This window comes from Danio rerio, chromosome 24 (genome assembly GCF_052040795.2).
Source record: "Danio rerio strain M-AB ecotype USA chromosome 24, GRCz13ab, whole genome shotgun sequence".
Taxonomy (NCBI): domain Eukaryota; kingdom Metazoa; phylum Chordata; class Actinopteri; order Cypriniformes; family Danionidae; genus Danio; species Danio rerio.
The window spans coordinates 30,612,334-30,627,148 of NC_141044.1; the positions used below are offsets into that span (position 1 = coordinate 30,612,334).

General features: G+C 37.2%; 1 protein-coding gene and 1 long non-coding RNA gene across 4 annotated transcripts in view; one reads left to right on the plus strand and one right to left on the minus strand.

Annotated features, from left to right (window-relative positions):
* LOC147838063 (uncharacterized) overlaps window positions 1-14,815 on the minus strand; it is a 55,271-nt gene that overhangs the window by 24,534 nt on the left and 15,922 nt on the right. The gene's annotated exons all lie outside the window — the stretch shown is intronic.
* Window positions 1-14,815, plus strand: part of vipr2 (vasoactive intestinal peptide receptor 2) — a 75,240-nt gene that overhangs the window by 19,900 nt on the left and 40,525 nt on the right. For all 3 annotated transcript variants that reach the window (XR_015524613.1, XM_087308943.1, NM_131779.1), the window contains 1 exon segment: window positions 3,418-3,525. Coding sequence is in view for 2 of the 3 variants with exons in the window: in NM_131779.1 (NP_571854.1) it covers window positions 3,418-3,525 (108 nt within the window). In the remaining variant the exon portion in view is untranslated.

Here is a 14,815-nt window from a genome sequence, read left to right on the forward strand (position 1 = left end):
ACTGCAAGCTCTGGATGTTTATATCAGGTTTACTATATCTTTGTTATAATTTTTGATGGCTCAATGGCAATCAGGAAGAAAAAATGAATAAATTAACAATTTAATAAATGAACAGATTAGAGCTTTCTGCTTTCTGCTTGCCGCATGCCAAAGCAGCACAGCAGAGCATGGAGCGTAAGCTGAGCTGAAGCAGCAGTGCCGTGATCATTTCAGCGCTGGGTCTATTTTTTGCAGCGCCACTTATGCTCAATTGAAATGACAATGCATTAATAATGACCAAAAACACATTGAATGACAGAACAAAATAGCAATACTAACACTGATATTTACATAGTCAATTGAATAAACTTAAGTGATTAAAAAATACTAAAAAAAGCAATAAAAAACAAATAATTGTCTGGGCCCAAACCACAAAACCAAAATTAAAAAAATTTAGTATACACTTTCCTTAAGTTGCACACTAGTTTAATTATATATATATATATATATATATATATATATATATATATATATATATATATATATATATATATATATATATATATATATTAACTATATATTAAATATATATAACTATATATTTTTTTACTAATACTATATCTGTATAATTATTATTATAACTATACATTATGCTGACAATCAAAAACAAAATCACTTGATATCATGTTGTCTTCTGACTGAGTGCACCTTAAAAGACATAAATGACACCCCGTCGCCTTGGAATGATAAGGTTCTATCTGCGTTCTAAATGATTTTGAGATATTGAGCTTCAAACATTTTGCATTCCACATAGCAAACAATATGTGTAACAGTTATCTCTTATACATTAACATGACAGAGAGCCTAAATGTATTCTAAATTTAAATTATCAAAATTATCTTTATTTGGGTTAAAATAAACAGGGCAAATGCAGACAGAACCTTGTAATCCTGAAAAGTCATTTTCTGCTTGGAATTATAAGGTTTTATCTGGCAGATCATTAATTAAAGTATTACATTTCAAGAAATACAATTAGTCTGCTTATTCATTTAGAAAAAAAATGGTGTTGTAACAATATGTTGATGTTTTAGAAAGTACTTTTTTTTGCTTTCTTTAAAATTCATTTAATGTTTTAGGATTAAAATTTTTCTTGTTCAAATTAAGCTTAGAAGGCTGTGCTAAATGTCTTGTCCAGTGCAGATGCTATTTTTTGGTAATTAATATGGTAATATTTACTGAACTATGCTTTATATGAATTCAGGCACGTGCACACATAGGGCTCAACCTGTGCAGTGCACATGCCCTTATTAGTCTTAGATAGAAAGTGCCCTTCCAAAATGATCAAAAGTGCCCCCGCGACGCGACACACCCTCTGTCCCGCCCTTCAGTAGGCGCACGGCAACACTGATCTTGAGTACGCGCACTCAACCTCATACCCCCCCCCCCCCCACCCCCCCTTACAGTACGCGCACGACAACAAACCCCCCCCCTTCAAAAAATTTATTGTGCACATGCCCTTGGGACGGTCTCTGCACGGCCTGTATGAATTATTGCATTGTATTCATTGAATTATATGTCCCATGAGTTAAATTAAGTATTTGCCCTTAAATGCTTAATATCAAATTTTACAAAACTTTAAAAGAAAACAGACAACGAGCAAATGAGTTGTTTACCACACACTGAAAAATGATTCATTGACTTGATATGTATATTTGTTTTTATTATTATTATTATTATTATTATTTAGCTAATCCTGATTGGTCCTCGTGCGAGAATTTGAAATGCTGCTTGGCTCACAGAAAGAACCTTATAAAGCCAAGCTAGAGTTCATTTGTTTTTTAAATAAAAAGTCTTAAAATGTTAACAACTTATACAAAAACATGACATAATGTAAATAAGTTGTCATTTAATAAGAACATGTGATTAACAAAATTTTGACAAAAAATGTCAGATAGAACCTTATAATTCTAAATAGACGACTCATAGAGCGTGTGAAGCAAACAGTTCTACATAATTGTTCAAATATAGACTTGCAGGCTAAGGAAACAGCATATGGGGAAGTTGCCGTGGGTTTAGGTGAAAAGTAAAAATAAAGAAGTTTATATATAGATATAGACAGAGATAGATTGATCAGTGCAATACCCGCTGGCTTCGATAAGGTGTATCCAGTGTCAATGCTAAATGCCTGCATGCTGCTTCTGCTCTCCCTACATGATGTGCATACATTGCTTCTTCTCTGCTTATGTGTGTGGTGTGAAAGAGCCATAAGAAAATGCTTTTCTGTTCATGCAAAAATATTAAGCAGCAAATCTGTTCCTTATAAACCACCATCGACTCGTCAGATTTCAGTTGACATCTTAGATATTTATGGTATCAAAATTATTCAATCTACAGTCTGATTCAAGCATTCAGTACAGAAACTAGTTTGGCCCAGCCCATATATTTTGAACAGTGGGATATTATAAATATACTTAGTACACAATTATTGAATCATATTTACTTATGTTTTTATATGCCATTTTTAAATCGGAAAATCAATGTTTCCTTTCCAATTGGTGCTAAACATGATGCTAAACATGCTAGTAAAAGATAAACATGTAAATATTGGTGGTTAAAATCTTTTTCAAGACATGCGTGGCTCAGTGGTTAGCATGGTACTTCACAACAAGAAGGTAAAGATGACATGCAGTATAAGCGAATTGACCTATCACTTAATAGATGATCAGTTTATTTGTGTTTGAGCTGTGCTTAATTGCAGTAGTTCATCCATGTTGTGTGCATAGACAGTGAACAGCTGAAATCTGATGTTGGAAAAGCACTAATTAAACATCACTGTTTCAGCTCAATAGGCTCAACCTTAAAAAACCTTTTGTTCTGAAAACTGTTTGGCCTGAAAGTCTGCTTTTTGGATGAGCTGTCCCTTTCATACAAATAAAGAACTAAGTGCCCTCATTGCTGTAATTTTCTATTTGCAGTGTTTATGAGAGTGTATGAAGTTGTAGATGACGATGATGAATGGTGATGTGATTTCATTGTCAAACCTCTTTCTATTTATGTCCAGACCTTCACAAAACACTTATCTGACCATAGATGCCGGAATGCAACTCGTCCCTGTGGGCAGGTCTCAAGAGACGCAGTGACTTTCCCCTTTTTTGAGTTTTTTGGTTGTACTGTGGTACCTTTAATGTTAAATCAAAGTCAATCTGGAGGTGTGATTTATGCACTGTTTGGGGTTTTAAGTTAAAAGCAAAAACCTGTTTAGTTGCACTCATCACCTAAAACATTGGTAAATGAGTGCGGATCTTATCTTGAGCTCAGCGTTTTCTCTGATTCCTGTCAAACATGTGTCAGGTTTCTCATGTGCAGTGGCTGCAATGTTTTTTAAAGCATATTTTGAGATCTTGATGTTTTAAACTGTTGTTTTGTTCTCTGTTTCAGGTTGCAGAGGGATGTGGGACAATTTTTCTTGCTGGCACCATGCTGATGTTGGAAAGGTGGTCGTCAATAACTGTCCTGCTGCCCTCAAAAATTTGTTCACCAGAGATGGTAATTTTGCTTTTACATTTGCAAACCTTCATTCATCCGTTCAGAATCTGCCAATATAGGCTCATTCTGAAAACGTAGCCCGATGTTCATTTCTGGAGATCGCAAATTATGTAGCCAGAAGTACGTATGGCTGCATTTCGTCTTTAAAACGAACGATATATTAAATTTAAATGTATTCCGTTACATTACTGCTTTACCCAAAAATGTTATTAGATTAAAGTAATGCATTACTGGCATTACTGTGAAATACGTTACACCCAACTCTGTTCTAGATATACCTGAAGATTTTAGGCTGAAATTAAATTATCATGGCCTGGGGGGTGAGCAAATGACACTTTCATTTTTGGGTGAAGTATCCCTTTAAGCTGTAAAACTCCATTTCAAAGCCTTCATTGTTAACAGTTAATGATTACTTCGACTCTGAGGTGAACAAACTCTGATAATGCTAACATATTAACAATAGGCTGTTTTTTTCTATACTCAAAACATGATATTTGCTGTTTGTTTGAACTACTTATTTAAAATAAACTGAAAAAAACACAATTTTTGAGTATTGTTGGGGGGGGTACTTGAAGGCTGTTTGCAGTGTACTTAAAGGCTGTGGTTTCTTGCGAAAGAGTAGGGTTCTTGCATTGCGAGCATGCATGTGTGCGAGTGTGAGTAAATTAATGAGTAAGGGAGTAAACTGAAGGCTGGAGTGAGTGAATCATGTCTTTCCCCTTCTGCACGGACATGCTCACTGACCCGTGGACCCCGAGCCGAGGGCACAGAACCAGCACACTCTTTCTTCCCTACAGAGAGAAGTTGTCTGTCAAGCTCCAGAGTGTGGGACTACATGCAGCCCTCGCTTCCCCCCGATCAGTCTATTTTCAGCCCTTGTGTGCTTTCTAACCTGCTGGCACAGAGAGGTCAAGCAGGAACTCATGAACACATGGTGCCGCTGGAAATCCACTCAGTTTAAGAAGCCAAATTAGCTGGGAACATCTGGGCAACACATGCTGACCTGTGGTTTTAGAGCGCTCGATGATCATTTCCAATCAAGCTTTCTTAATGTAAGGCTGAACTTTTCATAGATGAATCACTGTCATCATCAGCCGCAGCATCATTTATGCTCCATTAGTTGTTAGCCCAGGAATTATTATGATTTTTTTTGCTCTGTAAAGTAGATTGGGGGGAAAAAGTGATGCATTTGCACTTTTTCTGCTTGCTGCCTGTTTGGAGGGATGTGTTGCCAGTCGTTTGACAGAGGTTAATGGGTTATAAGGGGCAGAACAGATAGATGCATGTATATATAGCTGGATATCAGGTTGATTCAGGTAATGCAGGGCTGTGTGGGCAGTGAATGGTTCTGCTCTCCTTTTTTTTTCAGATGAGCTAGCATCTGTCTGTTACATCACGGGGGGATCGAGGAAAGTGTGAAAAAAATGATTATTTAATGTTTATTTATTACATTTTTCATGACATTTAAAGACTGTGCTCTTTATTAGTTAATGTAAAACTTATTTTTGACTAGAGGGATTTTTTTCAATAGTGTTATTCAATAATAATAATATTATAATTAAATACAATTAGCTTTGGATGGTTTATTCTGCTGTGGCGACCCTTTAATAAATAAGGGACTAAGCCAAAGGAAAATGAATGAATGAACAATTAGCTTTGCAGCAATGTTTATTATGAAATATTAATGATACACAAATACATTTATATCAAATAATTTTTTACATTTAAGCCCAGTGTGCACTGCCTATCTAATAAAAGACAAAAAACTAAAACATTTATTCAAAAATGTTATTTATATTATATTTAATATATACATAATTTATGTATATAGTATAATTTATATATAATTTATATTATATTTACTTATATTATATATATATATATATATATATATATATATATATATATATATATATATATATATATATATATATATATATATATATATATATATATATATATACTTTTTTGTCTTTATTAATAAATGAATTAATTTTTGTATTAAACTTTTCAATAATTTGCAAATAAATATGTTTTATTATTTTATATATTAAACTATAATATTTATCCTAAAAATAAATGTATGTGTCTACTCTATGCGTGTAAATACTATCGAAAAGTCCTTCAGAAAAATATTTTTATTTAATGTATTAATTTAATTGTAATTAATAAAAAATTCTTTAAAAGATTAAAATATTTCTAAATGTAAAGGAATTTGCAGTGAAAAATACTGTTAACACATTTACTGTTGCATACAGTGCTCAGCATATATGAGTATACCCCTCACAAATCTCTAATTTACATTAATATTATCTATAGGATGCTTTACAATATTATATTTTGAATACATTAGATTGGTCAGTACTGAAGCCAAATGTGGAGCTAATCTAACAAATCTAACTTACAATAATGACCTAAAAAATCATAGCCAAAATGTGAATGTTAGAGGAAGAATCATTGGTATAAATATATACAATTTTGTTAAAACTTGTCTTTTTTTTGTGCAATATTTTGCATTACTTAAATGTATTATCATTCTATTTCTAAATATGTTTGGTGACCTAAATATTATTTTAATAAATATATCTGTTTATTAAATCTGTTTTGTTCAAATGCATCACAACATGGCCACTTTATAAGGTACACCTTACTAGTACCGGGTTGGACCCCCTTTTGCCTTCAGAACTGCTTTAATCTTTCATGGCAGAGATTCAACAAGGTTCTGGAAATATTCCTGAAAGACTTTGGTCCATATTGACATGATAGCATCAGGCTGTTGCTGCATATCCATGGCGTGAATCTCCCATTCCACCACATCCCAAAGGTTCTCTACTGGATTGAGGTCTGGTGAATGTGGAGGCCATTTGAGTATAGTGAACTCATTGTATGGGTACACTGTGGTTATAAAGGGATGAACATGGTTAGCAACAATACTCAGGTAGGATGTGGCGTTGACACAATGCTCAATTAGTACTAATGAGTCCAAAGTGTGCCAAGGAAATATTCCCCACAGCATTACACCACCACCAGAGGCCTGAACTGTTGATACAAGGCAGGATGGATCCATGTAAATTCAGACCCTCCATTCGAATGTCACAGCAGAAATCGAGGCTTATCAGTCCAGGCAACGTTTTTCAATCTTCTAATTTTAGTGAGCCTGCGTGAACTGTAGCCTCAGTTTCTTGTTCTTAGCTGACAGGAATGGCACCCGGTGTTGGACATGTTGTGCGTTCAGAGATGCTCTTCTGCATACCTCAGTTGTAATGAGTGATTATTTGAGTTTCTGTTGCCTTTATATCAGCTTAAACCAGTCTGGCCATTCTCCTCGGACCTCTGGCATCAACAAGGCATTTGCACCCACAGAACTGCCGCTCACTGGATATTTTCTCTTTTTCGGACCATTCTCTGTAAACCCTAGAGATGGTTGTGCATGAAAATCCCAGTAGATCAGCAGTTTCTGAAATACTCAGACAAGCGCATCTGGCACTAACCATGCCATGTTTAAAGTCACTTAAATCACTTTTCTTCCTTATTCTGATGCTCAGTTTGAACTACAGCAGATCGTCTTGACCATGTGTATATTCCTAAATGCATTGGGTTGCTGCCATGTGATTGGCTGAATAAAAAGTTGTGTTAACAAGCAGTTGGACAGGTGTACCTAATAAAGTGAGTGTATAATACCTATACACAGAGAAATAGGTAAAATAATTCATTATTAAAATGGGTGTATTCATTTATGCTGAGAGATTAAATGATTGGAAATGTATTGTACTGTATGTAGGTATAATTTTTGGTATTAGTCAAATTCAGCAGTAATAAAGTAAAACATTACAGCAGTACACCTGTCTCCTCTACAGTAGCCTGCTGCAGGGTGTATAAAATGACTCCACATGTCACTGTCTCTCTGTCTTTGTTTCTAATGTGATGCGAGACGTGAGGGTTTTGGACTGATGGCCATGCGTGGAGCGCAGAGCACTTTCTGTCAGGCTTGTGCAGCACAAAGCTCTGCTCCTTTGCTTTTGTGTGCCTGAATGGCAGTTTCTGAGCAGTGAAGCAGTCTTGCTTTGTGTTCCCGCAAAGCACTTATATGCTCCTGGACAAATGCATGTTTGATTACCGTTCTGACAATTTCAATTCAAGATAAGAGCTCGCATGATGACGCAAATTAGCAGATCGCTGTGAATAGAAGAAATAAGGTGGTCTAGGTTTTCAAGTTAGCACCTTTATAAACCCTGGATCTGTGTGTTTGTACAGACAGACTCTTTTGTTTTGAGCTCATGTGTGTGTTTGTTTAAAGGCACATGTGTAGGTTTAGATCTGGATTTGTGCGGCTTTGTATTTTTGGGGGGATTTGTTTCACGGCTGGACGCAGACAAAAATAAATCTCCTTGTTGATACATGTCAGGAAAGTTTACATTCTCTACTGCGCACGCAAAAGTGCTCTACGGTGATGTAGTTGTGCTCTCCTGCATATTCGGCCCCCATGAAATGCCTTTAAATATTCATTCTGCTTTTCTCTTAGTCTTAAAATAAACACTCATGTCACAGAAAGCTCTTAGTATTTACCTGTTAGTAAATATAGAGTGCTGGCTAGCTGAGTTGTCGTATGCAGGTCGGTGCAAAAGTCTTTGTTGGAATTTTGAAGTGAGGCGGAAAATAATCATTGCTTTATTTTAATCCATTAAATTCACATCAACGCTGAGATCAGTTTGGCACTTTTTTGTGGAAAAGCTGTTTAAATATTTGTATGAATTTTAAAACAAAAAAGACAATTAAAACAAAGGATGGAACTAAAAATAGCTAATTACAAAGATGGATCAGCGTATATTTTTCATCATGTGTTTGGATTTTTGGTTTAGTTTAAATATTGACTATTGAGTAAGTACAAAATAATCGCATCCAAATTAAAAAAGATGGATCGTTCTGGGGTAAGTTTTGGATATTGGAGTTTGATTTATTGTTAAACCAAATAGAGACATATTATACAAAAAGATGGATTGTTATGGAAACCTATTTTCCTATGATTTGTGTGTTGGATTTATGATTTATTGAAGGAAAAGTTATGTTTAATTTTGATCCATTAAATTTGCATTAAAGCCAAGACCAAACTTTTCCTGTTTTTTTTTAGACATTTTAAAACCACAGAACAAGGAAAACATTTATTCATTTTCCTTCGGTTTAGTCCCTTTATTAATCTGGGAGATTAATAGATTGTCATAAAAACCTATTTTCAAGTTTTTTTTCATGTGTTGGATTTCTTATTTATTGTTAAAAGTTTGTTTATTTTTGATTGTTTTTTTTAATGTTAAACTATTCTAAGACATTTTTAAAGCACAAAACAAAAATACAAACTGAAAATATTTCTTCCTAATTTAAAAAATAAATGAATAAAATTATATATATATATATGTCATAAAGCAAAGTTTAATAATGTTAATGGAATGTTTTTTATGTTTTCAACTGAGATGCATTGACAAAAAATACTTTTTTCAAAAGTCAAAAGAAAAGAAAAACAACTTTCATTCAGAAATCATTACATTTCAAATCAATTTTAACAGCAAAGTAACACATTGTACTGTAAAAAATGCTGTATATTTTGCAGTATTACTGCCAATTTTACAGTAAATTTATTACAGTGTGGATTAGACTTTTATTTTTAAAATATTTAATTTCCTTTGGCTCAGTCCCTTACATATCAGAGATCGCCACAGCGTAATGAACCGCCAACTATTCCAGCATATGTTTTACGCAGCGGATGATCTTCCATCAGCAAGCCAGTACTGGGAAACACCCATACACTCTGCGCACTCACACACACTCATACACTACGACCAATTTAGTTTATTCAGTTCACCTATTGTGTATGTGTTTGGACTGTGGGGGACACCTGGAAGAAACCCACGCGAACATGGGGAGAACATGCACACAAAAATGCCAACTGGTTCAGCCGGGACTCAAACCAGTGACCTTTTTGCTGTGAGGCGACAGCGCTAACCACTGAGCCACCATGTCGCCCACCTAATGCAATAATTATTGGCAAAACATTCATGCATTTAAAGGGTTCGTTCACCCAAAAATGAAAAAATCAGTTATTAATGACTCATATTGTCCCAATCCCTCAAGACCTTAGTTTATATTTGGAACACAAATTAAGATATTATACAGTTGATGAAATCCGAGAGTTCTCTAGCGTTCTCCAGGGACAGCAATGTTCACAAGAAGGGGACTAAAGCTTTCCGTATGACTTTACTAGTTAAACTGTAATCAATCAAAGCTCCAAGAACAAGTTTTGTGCATCCAAAAAACCTCTTTAATGTGACTTTGTTTGCCTATAGCTTCCCTTCCACATCAGGTTAGGGAGCATGTTTACTATGGGCAATACAACATATTGCCAAAAGAGTCAAAAAAGTGCAACATGCAAGCATTGTATTGCCTATAGTAGCCTCAAACAATGACCTTATGTGAAGGACATAGACAAACAAAAGGAGCATTGTACGATTATAGTTAAACCACTCAAGTCAAATGGAAGATTTTGACAATGTTTTTCTATCATTTTCTGGATTTCGATCGTCTCAGGAGGATGAGAGAGCTCTTGGATTTCATCTAAAATATCTTAATTTGTTTTCCGAAGATAAACAAAGATCTTAATTTTTCCCGGCCACCCCATTTTAAAGTACAAAACAAAAAAGGAAATTTTACAGTAAAACCTACTTAAATAATGTACTTGCAACTTTTTTCAGAACATATAAAGCATTGGATCACGTATTATCTTCTGTTTTCACTCTGTCCAGAAATCTTTTGAAATATTGCTTGTGAAAATCTCTTTCAGCCTACTCCGTGTCTTCTTCAGGGGTCTGTCGGGTGTTCTCTGATGTTGGGTTGATGTGTGAATGTGTTCGTGTTCACTTTGTTATCCTGCCAGCTGCTCTTCTCCAGGTGTAATGGTGCTGATTGATGCGGTTCAGCGTGTAGGAGGCTGTTTTCGTTACCGAGAGTATTAACAAGCCTACATACAGATACTTTAGTGCATGAAGCATAAATATACTGTATTCCTACTTCACACTCAGCCTCTGCCTCTCAGGCTTGACTGAATGCATCAGTGATGTACCAAACTTCTCCATTATCACTGAGTCCATATGGATTTACAAGTGTAATGAGTGAACGCTGCATATGTAGATAGAAAAGCAAAGGAAACTGTATCTAAAGGCAGAATAAAAACACATTCACTATAATCAAAACTAAAAATGTAAGGAATCATAGTTTGCCTAAGCCTAACATGATTAGTTCATCTCAAAAAGGAAATGAAGACCTTTAATTAAGATATTAAGATATTTTTAGATGAAATCAGAGAGCTCTCTTATCCTCCATAGAGAGCAATTATGCCGAGACAATCAAAGTCCAGAAAATGAAAGAAAAACACTAGCCCCTTTCACACATACAGACCTTTCCGGAAAATTACCGGCAATTTTCCGGAAAGGTTGTATGTGTGAACAGGTCCTTTTTGAAAATACCGGTAAATTCGTTCTGGCTATTTTCCGGAAAGAGAAGTTGTAACATTACCGGCAATTTGCCGGAATGCTGCGCTGTGTGAACGCAGAAGGAATATTTCCGGAATAAGCGCGTGCACGTCTGACGTAAGACTTCTGCTTTAGCCAATCACAACAGTCAGACGCATTTACGTCCGCGCGGTTTGTGAGAATAAAAGCCTTTGAATATTTTTCCAGACACATTTAGCTGCTAGAAGTTAGTCAGATAACGTTTATATGTTCTCCTTAATGACAACTGTGCAAATAATCATCGATAAGATGCTTATAATAAGCCGTTGTTTGTTTACCTTCAAGCTTTGCGTGTGCCCATGAAACAGCCTGTGAGCGCCAGCACACACACAAATTATGAACACCTCGACATGCGAATATGATCCTGTGAAAGTTGTTTACAATATTGATCATCAAAAGAGTTTGTAATTTAGTCAAATGTTTACAAATACAAGCGCAGCCGTTTAAAGCTCATTTGTGGTGAATGATGTCAGAATTTACCGGTATTTTGGAATGGATGTGTGAATGCTCTTTTCCGGAAAATTTCCGTAACGTCCTCGCCTGTGTGAACAGCGCTTTTTTGAACATACCGGTAAAGTCGTTCCGTAAATTTTCCGGATATTTTCCGGTATCACTGTGTGAAAGGGGCTACTGTCAAAACCTTCCCTGTGACTTGAGAGGTTAAACTGTATTCATTCAATGCTCAAAGAAGATTTTGTTTGTCTGTGTCTTCCACATAAGGTCATTGTGTGAGGTCACTATAGGCAATACGATGCTTGCATGTTGCATTTTTTGACTCTTTTGGCAGCATGTTGTATTGCCCATAGTAAACGGGAAAATATAGGCCATTAAAGTCATATTTAGAGTTTTTTTTGGATGCACAAAAGTGTTGTTGGAGCTTTGTATGATTACATTTGAACCCAACATTGGCTCATTCTGAAAACGTAGCCCTATATGTATTTCTTGAGATCGCGAATTATGTAGCCAGAAGTACATATGGTTGCATTTCATCTTCAAAATTAATGCTATGGGGTGGTATGATGCCGTTCTTTTTTTGTGCTTACCAGCTGACCGTTTATTTTCATATGCATGGCTTTCCTAAAGTTGTCCAGTTAGCTCGCAATGTATATTGGCGGACTTAAGACTCAGAGAGGAGTTGATCATGATGACTAGATTCGAGTCTACTGAGGAACAGTTACAGAAAGCGGGTAAGACAAAAATAGAAGCCAAAAAATAAAATAAACAAGTAAATATTATGTAAGATTGTGGTAAAATCTGAAAACAAGGGTTTTTCTTTTTCAGGATTGCTTTTGAAAACTGTTGGTTGGGTTTAGAGAAGTGGGTGAGCGGGTCAATTGGTGTTTTTAAAAATGTTCATTTCTGATTTCTCCAGAAATCTATATCGCGGTATATTTTTAGAATGAGCCTGGGTTGGTTAAACCAGTAAAGTCACATGGAAAGTTTTTTGTCCCTTTTTTGGACATCTTGTGAACATTGCTGTTCCTGAAGGGCTAGAGAACTCAGATTTCATCTACTGTATAATATCTTAATTTGTGTTTCAAAAATAAGACTATGGTCTTGGGGGATTTGGACAACATGAGTCATTAATAACTGAATTTTACAGTTTTGGGTGAATTAACCCTTTAAATGCATAACATGTTTTGCTAATAATTATTGCATTAGGTGGGGGACATGGTGGCTTTGTGGTAAGCACTGTTGCCTCACGGCAAGAAGGTTGCTGGTTTGAGTTCTTGCTGGGCCAGTTGGCATATCTGCAACCCAAGCTCATTCTGGAAACATAGCCCCGCGGACGTTTCTGGAGACCGCGATTTACGTGGCCAGAGGTACGTTAGTCCGCGTTTAGTTTTTTTTGAGTGAACGCTGCGTGGCGGTGTGGTGCCGCTCCGCTCCTCCACTTTGCGCTCACCGGCCGACGGCTCGCCTCCGAGTGGAGGGCTTTCCCAATGCAACCAGTTTGTCCGCTTAGCTCGCAGCGTTACGTCGGCGAAGTGGAGGCCCGGAGGAGGAGGAGGAGCCGGCCGCGGGGACGACCGGGATCGTGTCCGGGGAAGAGCGGTTTCAGAAATCAGGTAAGATGAAAAACAGAATCCGAAAAATAAGGGCGAGAACGCGGCGGGATCCGAAAATGCAGTCGAAATCAAAGACGAGGGCTTTTGCTTTTTTTTTTTCTAGACGGCTTTTGCAAATCGTCGCTTGGGTTTAGGGAAGGAGGAGGAGGAGGAGGAGGAGGAAGAAGCGGGCGGCCGGGTCTGCCGATCGGTTTCCTCCGGGTGTTCTTGTTTCCCCCACAATCCAAAGACATGCGGTATAGGTGAATTGAATAAACTAAACGGGCCATAGTGTATGTATGTAAATGAGTATAATAATAATTGCAACAAATTATCCTTCACATTCAGTCATTTATTTTGCTTCGGATTAGTCCCTTTATTCATCAGGGGTCGCCACAGTGGAATAAACCGCCAACTTATTTAGCATATGTTTTATACAGCAGATGCTCCTCCAGCTTCCACCCAGTAGTAGGAAACATCCATACACACTCATTCACACACATACTGTACACTATGGCCAATTTAGTTAATTCAATTAACCTAAAGCGCATGTTCTTGGGGTGTGGGGGAAACTGGAGCACCCGGAAGAACCCCACACCATCATGGGGAAAACATGCAAACTCCACACAGAAATGCCAACTGACTCGGTCGGGACTCGAACCAGTGACCTTCTTGCTGTGAGGTGAAAGTGCTGACCACTGAGCCACCGTGTCACCTTATCCTTGACATTTGACAAAAAAAGGGTTTGCAGGTGGCTTTAAAGCCAGCAACGCTATCAGAAAGCCTGTGTCTAAGTCTCTGTAAATGTAAAGTGCTAGAGAATTCTCAAAGCCAGGATTTAAAAAGTGGTTTTGATGCCTTGACAATTTTGTTTTTATTTATTAATTCTGTGCAAAACTTCCAAAAATAAATGTTTCTGTAAAAGTAAATGAACGTTCGAGGTTACTAAAGTAACCCTTCGTTCCCCGAGGAGGGGAACGGAAGCACTATAAGTGGATTTGATTGTAAAATCCACGCATTGGGTGGTTCGGTTCAGAAGCTACTCGTCTGAAAGAGTATTGAACGGGCCAATTAAGAATGAATTGGCAGCGCAAGCCTGCGCAGGTGAGCGGCATAAGCAATCAACTGAGTATATAAGCTCACCTGGCGCCAGCAGACGCTATCCTTTTTAAGCTGAAGAGACTTTTAACAGCTAAGGGACAGTCATTATGGCGACGGAGTATAGTGCTTCCGTTCCCCTCCTCGGGGAACGAAGGGTTACTTTAGTAACCTCGAACGTTCCCCTTCGGGGGGAACTCCAGCACTATAAGTGGATTTGATTGTAAAATCCACGCATTGGGAGCCCATTGAAAGCGCCATAATGACTGCACCTTACCAACACCCACCATGAGAGAGCGGTCAGGCAAGCGTGACGCACCCAGATCACGAGAGGCGTGGTCCTCCAACGTGCCCTTGGCCCTAACTTATCCTACTTCAAAAGAAGTTTTACGGAATAGGTATCTTTTTTGGGAGTCGCTAGCGTCTAGATAATTCTAGGAATACACGACAGTACGTTGGGAAGCGTGCCATCCCAGTAGGGAGGACGCTGCGGAGACCATCCGCACCCAATAGGGGGAACAATGGAATTACATATGGACTAACCCTGAAAGGGGGAGTGCGCATAAGAAGGTGGTTAGCAGATAGGGA